Here is a 12,009-nt window from a genome sequence, read left to right on the forward strand (position 1 = left end):
ATAAAATAAAATGGCCCTGGAAGGTGCAGGTAGGACCCAAGTGGTGTGGCCTACTTGCACCTTGGGGGAGACTATTGGAGGTGGGAGGCTCAGTAGTCCCTCCAGTAATAGGTACATGGCCTACTGATATTATGGTCAACACTCCGATCTTTATTGCTAAAGGGACCCCCATTATGTCCCTATGGCAGATCAGGACACCTCCTTTGGTGCCTGATATCGTTATGCAGCCGCAGATATCCGGCAAAAAGGTGTGGTACAGGCAGCCAGGACGTGCCCCAGTACAAGCGGAAGTGTTGACCCAAGACAGAAATACGGCCTGTATCTTGCCCTGGAGAGCAGACCTTCCCCTCCTGGTACCTGTAAAACATCTGTATTACACCCCGTGAGTCTGTGAGCCTTCAGGACCACCGGAAGGAACAAAATGCCATCAAGTGTTCCAGTGTTGCTGTCAGATCACGTACAACACCCGGTGATGGTCTGCATGGGACTGATGGAACATAGAATGGACTTGCACCTCAGGACCTCATGCCTCCAGGCACATCATCGAGCACTGGCCCATAGAAGAGTATGGACATCCACTAATCATCACTTCTCTTGAACTGTACCAACATACGTCGCGATAAAATTGTATAAGCGTCGCGATATACCGGATCTCTGTATTAGGGAAAGCTTACCCTTTTGTTAACCTGATCATTGGTTCACGCCGTGAAGGGGTGGAGTGTATGGGAACTGCTGAGTCACGGCCTGAACCTCTGATTGATCACCTGAGGTGAGCCATGAGTCAGCCAGAGGAGCACAGGTGAAGGCAATTCACCTGTGCTGCCGGAAGGGGTGGAGCCAGGCTCCACCCCTCCTGGACCTATTTAAGAGCTGGCTACCAGAGGGGAAGGATCTCTTCTGGAGATCCTCCTCTTTGGTATCTTCTAGTGAGCTCAACCCAAGGGTAAGCTCTTCTACTTATTCTCTTTTGTGATCCTTGTTTGCTTTGCCTTACTCTTTTGATTATATTGCAATTATAACATCTTGGTTATACAGTGGTCCAAAATTTGTCTGCTCTTTTTCCAATTGAATTGCTCTGATTAAAGACATTATCTCTCTCTATATACAGTCTGCTTCAATGAACTGAAAAACCATCAAATATAGATAAATGAATTTAAAGCAGATCAAAATACTTTTAGAATAACTTTCTCTACACATGGACCACATCCCATGAAAACATTCAGGAGGGCAAATAACAAGAAGTCTTGCTTGACTAGCGAGATCTAATTAGTGCCAACACATATTTCACCAACCTTAACAGCCTGTGCTCATTTAAAAACAGTGCTTACTCAGCAGGTTAAAGAGACTGTACATTTAGTGGCCACAGGGTCCTGAGCATAATACTTGAAACATTCAAACCAACTGAAACTTACCTGAAGAATGCTCGAGTAGCCCAGGCAGATACTTCTCTATCACATGCAGCATTAGAACAGGCCAAAATTAGGCAAGTGGCACAAGCCTGATCCTCCTACGGTACATTATGCATTTAGAGTGGGAGCTTACATCAAGTTGATAAGAAATGTGAAGTTTTGATGATCAATAAATAAGCAGTAATACTTCTTGCATCATTTTATCTAGAAGTCAAAGAAATCAGCTCTTTCCAGTAACAGAAATTATCAGTCAGTGAGGCATCTCACTTTAGCAAATTAAGCTTCTGTAACGTTGGACGTATGCCTTCTGCAGCTCAGTACATTTACTGCTAGGAAATAATCTCATCTATCTCCTAATTCTGACAAAGATTTCTGAAATTTCTACAGCCATGTAAATTAAGATTGTTTGAAATAAAAGCTATCTATACAAGCAATAATGGCTGGTATATCTGAAAGGTATTTTAACATATCACTTAGAACATCCTATATCAAAGCACAAATAGACATACACTACAGATACTAATCAGGAACAGTCAACTCAGAACTGTAACCTTCCATTTAGGAAGCTATCCCTCCCTTCCCATGTTTGCTATTTATTCAAAACAAGAAGTAGATAAATGCTATGGCTGTACTGGCCTTCAAAATGTAAAATTTCTGTATAGTGGTAAGGATTCAAGTGTTTTCTTTCTTGCTTTTTTTTTTTTTTAAAGAAAATTCTCTCTCCTCTCATCTTAATTAACTCCTTTCCTAAACTAAGAAGTGCATTCAACAGTTCAACAAACAAGAAACACAAGAATATTAGGGAAAACAATCTACACCTCTGTCTTTACGTATCAGAAAATGGGAAAATATTTCTTACTATACAACCTTGTTTTATGAAGACAACACAGAAAGAAAAGGTAATACTTGAGTCAATAAATTTAACGTTTACTAGAAGTTGGTAGTAATATCAACAACAGAACACATACTATCTTCTGAGATTACATAGTATTATCTTCTGTTTTCCAAGTCAAAATTCTTACCTGATGCAACTTGAAAAATCTTTCAATATCTTCTCCATCCCCACCTGTATTACTAACAAGAAGATGCCGCAGCTGGTCAACAGGTCTGAGTTTATGAAACATAAAGCTCCCCTAAAAATAACCCAAAATAATACAAAGTTGGAATAAAGTTGCTACTGGTAATACCTCTCTACCTCACCACAATGCTTATCATCTTTGTTGCTCTCCAAGTTTTCCTTCACTACACTACAGGATCAACAGGTAACGTGACTAGTGCTTAAAGCCCAGTTTCCATTCACATTCTCTGGGAAGTCTAGAAAAGGCAGAAAAAATTAATTCCTGAAGCCAACAAAATGATTAATGCATTGTGCGAGAGAAGAAGGCCCAATAGCTTTGAGTCAGTTTAAAACAGATACTGAGAGTTTCAGCAGTATTCCCTTTTTCCACTGTATCTTCAGAATACAATTCTAAAATCTCATACAAACTGAACCAACACAGGTTGGGATCAGCCTTTCAGCTTTATATTAATTATTTGACCTCCTATATTAAGAAAACTCATACTCACCTGAGCTGAAAGCAGAACAAATTTCTTCGGTGGCAGCATGTGTTGTTGCACAATGATAGGGGAATCCGTTATTGGAATAATGTCTTTATTTAGAGGTGTCACAATCTTCTGAACTTTAAATTCATCAACAGCAGAAAGAGCCCAGGAATGCCCATCTACACGGGTGGTCATCTGAACAACAGAAAATCGTAATTCAAATTCTGATAGCAGATTTGGATTTTGTATCTTGTATGGGAACTACTGAGTCACAGCCTGAACCTCTGATTGATCACTGAGGCGAGCCATGAGTCAGCCAGAGGAGCACAGCTGAAGGCAATTCACCTGTGCTGCCGGAAGGGGTGGAGCCAGGCTGCACCTCTCATGGACCCATTTAAGAGCTGCCTACCAGTGGGGAAGGATCTCTTCTGGAGATCTGCTCTGCTGGGGTTTTCTAAGTGAGCCCAGGACATGGCTAAGCTTTCTATCTATTCTCTTTCTGTTATCCTAATCTGCTTTGCCTAACTCTCTTGTTTATTTCATAATTATAACATCTTAATACTCATTGATAAATATCTCCATTGAGATATTTTACTTTTTACTGCATAGGTGAAAAGCTAGTCTTGACACATGAAATCTCAAAGAAAAGGAGCATGCTATTCTGTTGTCTGATAGAAGATTAACATCAAACTTGCAGCTATATAGTGATTTTCTTGTGCTAGAGATGGCATTCTGTATTTAAATATAAAGCAACACGCAGAGTATTACTTAACTCAAGTAAGAAAACTACATGCTAATGTGAAACAACTGCTGTTCAATAATATATTGTAGTTTTCCTTGGGAAACCTAATGTCTGCCACTTTCAAAACCCCTGGAAAAACAGAGAAATTAACCTATCAGTTCTCATAGAGAAAGGAGGTGTAACAATGAAGCTTCTCTACAGCTATTATTAAAACAGAAAATAAGATAAAACTTGACTTTTAAAGTTACAGCTTTTATATTCACTCAAATTCTACAACTGGTACTAAGATTACTAAGATACTACTTTTGAAGGCCAAAAGCAGTAGATAACTACAGTCTTGCTTCAATGCTGAAACACATGTAATGTTATCTACGAGTTGGTGCACAAGCAAACTAACTCCATACAAATCCACATATGTAACAACTAGGGACAAAAAAAGGAAGAAAAAAAAAGAGAGAAAGAAAGAAATAATGAATAGATTGCATTTGATGAAAACATGGCATATCTGACAAAGAAACCTGAAGTCTCCTACACCTATATTTCAAATATTCTTTCTTGACAAACTTCATCCTTTTCAACAAACACTACTTTCAATGGGAGATCACGTCCTCCTGTGCTTGTGCATGATGCACTGTCTGCTATAGGCAAAAATATGACACAAATAAGATATTTTCCAATACAATGGTTTTAAATCTCAGAAGTGAAAGCAATCACTTTTCATACGTAGTTTGCAAGAATGATAAAAGTATGGCTGAACCTGGAATTTCTGCTAAGATATCACTTTCTGTTCACCAGTAAAAGAATCTATGCAACTTTTCCTTAATATGCTTTGAATTTAAAGCGTATTAATTGGTAGCTTTATAAGCATTTCCAAACACTGCATATAAGCTTTTCTGTGAACTACCCATTTTTAATAGATTAAGTAGATACTATTCAAGTTAAGAGAAAGGAAAAAAAAATGTATCTACAGTCCATCGAAACTACTTGAAAGTTCACTTTACTACCTGTGTTTCCATCATTGGCTTTTGAAAAGGAAAAGAATCATGATTGATACACCACAGGATGTCATTATCCTCGTTTTCTGAAGCAGCCATCAGCAAGACCCCTATAAAGAACAGGGATATTAAGGTTGTGCTAGAAGCAATAAACATGCATTAAATTTATTAATTGTTTATGTGACAAAAATCAATCAATTTAAACAGCAGATATTAACTCTTGACTTTCTTGTCATAGGATTAGCCGGTCACCATCAACAGCATCTTATCATTTACCCTGAAAGGTTCAAACAGAAATGAGCCTCAAGTAGGTAGAAAACACTTCATGAGATGTTTGAAGAGAATTTAGGTGAAAAAAACTGAAGATTACTTCGGGGATTAAATCAATATGCGTGATTGAAAGGGTCAACAACACAGAAACATGTCCTCCCCTTCCTTCCTGATATAAAAGAGTGCAATAGTGACAGTCACAGAAAACAAAAAATTAAAAAAAAAACTTACTACTCTTCTGACACGTGTCTACTGTACCTTTGCAATAAAGAGCTCTGTGAACCTTCGATGGCTTCTCTACATTAGAAGATGCTGAAAATCCAGGAGGCAAACGGACATGTACCAAAGTTAACATGGAGGGACGAGCTGCTGGATGCTTAAATTGTGAAGTACTGAAGTACAGTCGGACACCTAAACCAAAAGAAAGGAAAGTCAACTCTAGGCAGTCTGATGTAACTCTAATCATTATTAGCAGCAACACCACTTTAGACAAAGTACATGCAAAGTTCAGACATACATGAAATTCTGTAGCTACTACCATGCTTCTTGTTAAAATACAGGTTCATTAAGGTTTTTAACTCAAGGTCCACCACTGATATCATGAATTACTTCTGTCACACCACTTTTTGCTGGCTATCTTGGATATAAACAGTGGATAATGATTTGTATGACCAGATTATACTTGCATCAAATATCAAAACAACTTGTTAACATAACTTGATATACCAGAATGAAATGTTCCGTGAAAAGGCAAACATCAATTTTGTTTAACTGTGTGGATGACATTTATCAGTTAAAAAGAGGAGTAACTAGCATTTCCTTCTTACCTGCATGTGTGATTGCAAGTAGTTGACAGTCTATGGATTCAGAATTTTCAATCACCGCTATTTGAACAATAGGCTTAAATACAGAACGATCAATTGTTCTGGAAAACAAAACCAAAAAAGCCTTGTAGTCTGTCAATCCAAAGAAACAAGGAAAAAAAACATCCTTCAAAAAATACACTGTGAAACTATTGGTCTTACAGAAAATCTCTTTATAGTATACCTACTACATATATACCTGGCAATGCTTCCAGCAGCAGAAACAATAGCGTTTTGTGAAAGAGAAGTAACTCGTGCCATTCCTTGACCATCTTGGCCCAAATCATAAACCTGCAAGTTAACAGTACAGTGTAGTTGATCTAAAGTTGAATTTACTCTTACAGCTTCATGTATTATGCAGTAACTAGAATGCCATCTTTATCCGATTATCATGTTTCAATATATCTGTGACAAAGATCCAAAGGCTGCTTTTCCTCAGAATAAAGTATTTTAGGTCTTGAGCAAACTCTTTGTTAGAGAAAAATGAAATGCTCTGTCATAAATACAGAGAATTTCCAAGTACTGAAGAAAACTTTAAAAAAAAATTATGTACACATTTATAACATATCACATAGCTATTAGAGTAAGTAACATACTTGCAGGACTCCTTTTTCTGACCGGGTGTATAAGATATTTCGAGAGTTGTCAATGGCAATTTGAACTACAGGATCTTGACAGTAGGGAAAGAAAAGGGAGAAGTAACAAATCAACAACTGATTTGGTGAAAACAAGTTTAACAGAATAAATGTGACAGAATAACCAAAAAATAATTAAATGCAAGTTAATAAAAATAAGAGTCCTGGAGAACTCTTACAGGATTTAAGTCAAACAGTTTCACATAATGAATACAAATCTAGAATAAAATTAAGCAAAAGAATGATAACCATTTCAAATTTATATTTAACAGTTGAGGAAATCTTTACATCAGTACCTACCATCTTCTGAGAACGTAAACTGTAGCAATGAAGGAATAAGGAAAGACAATGTGCTCTTTGAATGATTGATTTTCCTACATCGCTGACTAAACCAGCCTGCCTCAGCCTGCAATTCAAAAAAGGTGTTGAAAGAAAACTCAGGACAAAGGAAAAAACAAACTAAAAGCTATCCTAAGAAGGCAGCAAAATTGCAAGTGTGAAAACAAGTAAAAATCTAAATACATGCCACTAATCTCAATACCTATTTCTTAATTGAAAGCACTGATTACAAAAACAAAAATTTTATGTGAAAGGGGTGTAGATTATCATTATCTCAACTATTTTAAGTTGACCAAAGCTGTACGGCTATTTTTCATATAAGAACTCAGAGCTGCTGTTCAATTAAACCATGTAATGCAACAATAAAAGAAAAAAGACGGTAGAATTGACATGTTTCAGAATTCTTAGGAGTCTAAGAGTCTAACCTACAACCATTACAAAATAAAAAATAAAGCTTAACCATTAAAAAATAAAAAATAAAGCTTAATCACCTGGTAAGCTACTTCATATAAGCAGCCGTCCTTTCCAGCCAGAAAGATACGTCCATTATCAGTGGATGTTATTGAAGAAATGTAAGTGTTGTCAGTAGGAAGTGAATAGAGAGGGTCTGGTAGAAGCTGCATTCCACCTGACAAACTGTCATTGAGTGATCCAGTACCTTAAATAAACAAGAAATCTCTGGCTTTTAGTTTTTAAGTTCTATAAACAGTATAGATTGTATAAACATCAGACCTGTAATTAGAAACATTTCAAAAAACATGAAAAATGATAGGAAATTTCGTAATTACTAAAATAAATCTGTAATAGCTATTATTCAGGATGACCTACAGAGTAATGAATCTTGCTATTAAAATAAAACACTCACTGCATACGTTTCCAAGAAAGGAAATATCATTATCTCCTCTCAACCCCAACAATTCTGAATCAAATTTCTGCATATCTCTTTCACTGGAAAAAACTGTAGAAAGGGAACAAAGGATTATTATTCTCTCATTTTCTCAACTTTTTTTTTTTTTTTAATTAATATAGATAACCATTAAAATGGTATCAGGTTCCTTTTTTTCCTGTGGTTTGAAACAAATGACAACTAGATTAACAAACCACACTCACCGCCTTTTTATCTTGATTCATGGCTATCTCTTCTTCCCCTTATGAAGTTTAATTAAGAGGAATATCTGTTTCAAATGCTCTTTCCACATTAAACATGTGAATAGTACTACTCTACCGTCCCACATCAGTCTGGGATCCAGAAGGTACTCCCCCCATAAAAATGAAATTATTGTACCTTGTCTGTAACATGATTTAAAAATCACCACAAGTGTGGTCTTGTTTTCAGCTTTAATCTGTTACTGATAACATGACCATGCATGCATACTTGCATAATTGTTAATGCACAACCAGTTCTTTAATTTACATAAATAGAGAAATATAAAAAAAAAGGAGATAACTACCTGCTTGTGTATTTGCACAGCTGAGCCCTAAGATCACAATATCCACAGGGGTTGCCAGAACAAGTAAGTGTCGTACGTGAGGCTGAAATATGCCTAAAGAAGGAAAAAAAACCAAATTTTACTTTGCAGTCAAGCTCGCAAGACTCACAATGATTGTATCAACCATATTAATGAGATGCAGCAGATGGTTAGAAGTAACAGTCATTTCTGAGGGAAGTGGGGCTGATTAGTCTGGAGAAGAGGAGGCTAAAGGGAGACTTTATTTCTCTCTTCCAATACCTGAAAGGTGCTTACAGCGAGAGCGGGGTTGGTCTCAAGTTGCGCCAGGGGAGGCTCAGGTTGGATATGAGGGAACACTTGTTTACACAACGGGTTGTTAAGCACTGGAATAGGCTCCCCAGGGAAGTGGCTGAATCACCATCCCTGGATGAGTTGAAAAACCGTTTGGATGTGGTGCTCAGGGACATGATTTAGCGGAGGGTGGTTAGTTAGGGTAGTATGGTTAGGTTGTGGTCTAGAAAATTCTAGAGCTACAAAGGAGTAATAGTCAGCTGTTCAGCTTCCACTTCATGAAATACAAGAACTCAAAAACATTTTTTTCTTAAAAAACACTTTTTTCTTAATTAACTACAATTCTCTTATAAAGCTACTTCAATGTCTATTTAAATATTATGTCACGTTATTAGGTATCAAATGAACTGCAAGCGCTAGAAATCAGAATCTCTAGGAAGTTATTGTGGCAACGTATTACCAGCATAAATGTTAGTACGACACGAGATTTCTTCCAAGCTCATCAATGTGATCTTAACATTAATTTTCACCTGTAATTTATTAGATCATTTTTCTAAGAACAAAACAATTTATCTTGCATATATACCAAGTAAAACACAGGTTTTTACAGAAGTACATACAAAAACCATATATAAAAGATCAGTTACTTTTTAAGTCTAATTGCTGTCATATACTTCTTACCTCCCTTTGGCTTTACAAGACCCACTGCAAGTATAGTTTCACTAAGGCCATCAAAGTAAGTCAGATCGCCACTGTTAACAAAACAGGAAAAAAAAACCATGCAATTGCATAAGCCGTGTCAGATGTCACGTAGTAGCAAAGTAAACAATATCAGATACCCGTATTTTAGAATTCTTAGTACTTTTTAAAACATTTTGAATACATATTGTTATGTTTGGAAGACATCTTCCCCCTTTTGCTTTAGGTGAAAACAGATCCAGCAGAACAGAATGACAAATCTCTCTAAGGGAAAATTTTAAACCTGAAATCAAACTGCACTATTTTATGGTTTTGGTTTTAGTTAATTTACACAGTCCACTCTGAATTACATTAACTAGCATCTGTAATGACAACATCTAGAGAAAGGAACATATATGGCATCTTTTTTGTATCAAAAAATATCTATCAAAAAGAAGTTCCAACCTCCTCCCTAGCAACCTAACACCATAAAGAATTCTATTACCTGGTAAATAGTTAATTAACATGCTTTATACTCTATGACACAATGGAAACGTAAGGGGAGGAGTGATGTGAGGATAAAACAAAACACAACAAATTCTATAAAGAAATTCTTAATATTCATACACATAAAAACCACTAGAAAATAAGCAGAAAAAAAGAATCTGACAAATCTGGATATTAAAAACTGCCATTTGAAATGGTTATTAGATTATTTTCAATTTTATGCATCCCTCAAACAAGTTACGCAGGAAAGCTTCCATCACACAACCTTAAAAATAATTAAGAGTATACAGCCACACTACTACTAAATAACCACTGATCACTATACTTACCCAATCTACTTAGAAGAGTCAGACAATTAATACACTTTTTCAACTTTTTTACTTTCTTTGGCATAATCAAAGCCTAGCACATATAAAACAGGATTTATAGGATATCATCTAATGCTGAAATCTAAGAAAAGGTACTTTAAATAGTTCTTAGTAGTTTAAGTAGTTCTTTCATCTCTAGAGAATTTGTCAACATTATAACTCTCAAAACTCCTTCAACACTTGCTACTCAGAAGTTTTAGTAAAAAACTAAAAGAAATCAAGGTAACTTCAACAGAACCGCACACCTCTGCATTGCAGGTAAGCAATCTCCAACTATAACAATTGCTTAGTTAAGACATAATTATCAACATTATATAATCCAGAACATGTTCTAAACATACCCATCTTCATAGTTCCACATAAAAATGTCGCTGTCAATTGTTAGCCAAGCTCTGCTGATTTCTGGAAATACTCCCATCATGCAATTGCATTGCATATCTGAAGTAATACTGATGTAAGGAAGAAATGAGTTCAGACCAGCAAAGGCAATCTCCTTTGGAATATTAAAAAAAAACAAACCTGCTCTAGATAGAACAGTACACAAACTATGTACCATAAGCGCCTGAAGTTCCTTATACAGGAACTAATTCCACCAGCGTCTCTACACAAATTGACCTTATTACCACTTGGAGCCTTGAAATAAGGATATAAACAATATCAAAGTTCATTAATAGGAGTCTGACAGAAGTATTAGGGAAAAAAGATTATAAAAGTGTAGAAGTTCAATACTAGTACTGTCACATACAAAACCCAACACATTATTTTTCAGCAGGATACGTCCAAATTGCTCCACTAGCTCTGGGGGAAGTGGGACTCTGCGAACCGAGCTGATTTCTGGAAGATTAGGGATAGACAGCAAGCCTGGACCTTGCAAAGGATAATCCATATCTGTCATGCCAGAAACAGTAGGGCTACCTGCAATTAAGAACAACAAAAATTAGTGTTCCTATAAATAATTGGATGTTTTCACACACACAAAGAAAATTCCCTATTTTCCTCAATTTTTTTTCTTTTCCTAATCTGTGAAAATAAATCTGAAAAGATTTACAAACTAACTACTAGAATAATTAATCTGGCCCCAAGCTACTTTTTATGCTGTTTTCTCCAAGATCCTCTCTTGCCCTTTTTTCATTTATTGCCTATGACCTGGCAATAAATGTCATGTGAGCAAGCCAGGAGATACTCATTCACCTAGAAAAAGTGTATTCTTAGCTCTTAGCATAAAGTTAAACTTCCCAAGGCTCTATATTATCTTATGTAATGCAACTCTCTGATGGCACAGGCAACTACACTTCTGCTACGCACTCATACTTTTATCTGAAGGCATCCCAACACCCACTGGATGCACACTGACCAGATCACCCACAGTGCCTCCTTACTGCTCACTCATACAGGCTGGTGGTTGTACGAAGTAGGAAATGCTGCTGTGACGTTTCAGAAAGGACACAGCGTTTGAGAAAAGCTACACCCTACATCTTAACTAGGAAAGGCTGTTCTGAAAGTAATGCTTCCTATTTTGTTGGCCAGAACATAAGTGGATGATGGAGTACGGCAGCAGACACTGAACCTTCCCGCCAATATTCCATTACATTTTCTTGCCCTCTGACAGATGGCAGCAGAGGGAGAGTCTGACAAAATGGCATCCGACATGGAAATGCATGGGAAGCAAAGATGTGTCACTGAATTTCTCCATGCCAAAAAATGGCACCCACTGGCATCTTTCATTGCTTGTTGAATGCCTGTGGCGACCAAACAGTGGGTGTGAGTACAGGAAAACGTTTCAGCAGCAGTGGTGGCTGCAGGTCACCTCTGCTGGTGCAGATTGTGGCATGCAGGTTCATTTTCACGACTGGTGAAAATGCATAGCTAATGATGACAACTATGTTGACAGTGTTTTGTAGCTAGGAATTTGCCTTATC

General features: G+C 36.8%; 1 protein-coding gene across 2 annotated transcripts in view; it reads right to left on the reverse strand.

Annotated features, from left to right (window-relative positions):
- The window catches only part of NUP155 (nucleoporin 155), a 37,914-nt gene that overhangs the window by 25,261 nt on the left and 644 nt on the right, over positions 1-12,009 (reverse strand). For both annotated transcript variants that reach the window (XM_048930734.1, XM_048930733.1), the window contains exons 2-15: positions 10,868-11,005; positions 10,432-10,528; positions 9,219-9,289; positions 8,247-8,339; positions 7,287-7,453; positions 6,757-6,862; positions 6,418-6,491; positions 6,021-6,112; positions 5,786-5,883; positions 5,217-5,369; positions 4,698-4,798; positions 2,976-3,146; positions 2,432-2,542; positions 1,413-1,507 (exon numbers count right to left, since the gene is read on the reverse strand). In XM_048930734.1, coding sequence (XP_048786691.1) covers positions 1,413-1,507; positions 2,432-2,542; positions 2,976-3,146; positions 4,698-4,798; positions 5,217-5,369; positions 5,786-5,883; positions 6,021-6,112; positions 6,418-6,491; positions 6,757-6,862; positions 7,287-7,453; positions 8,247-8,339; positions 9,219-9,289; positions 10,432-10,528; positions 10,868-11,005 — 1,567 coding nt within the window. The remainder of the gene's footprint in view (positions 1-1,412; positions 1,508-2,431; positions 2,543-2,975; positions 3,147-4,697; positions 4,799-5,216; positions 5,370-5,785; positions 5,884-6,020; positions 6,113-6,417; positions 6,492-6,756; positions 6,863-7,286; positions 7,454-8,246; positions 8,340-9,218; positions 9,290-10,431; positions 10,529-10,867; positions 11,006-12,009) is intronic.

Source organism: Lagopus muta, chromosome Z, assembly GCF_023343835.1.
Source record: "Lagopus muta isolate bLagMut1 chromosome Z, bLagMut1 primary, whole genome shotgun sequence".
Lineage (NCBI taxonomy): Eukaryota > Metazoa > Chordata > Aves > Galliformes > Phasianidae > Lagopus > Lagopus muta.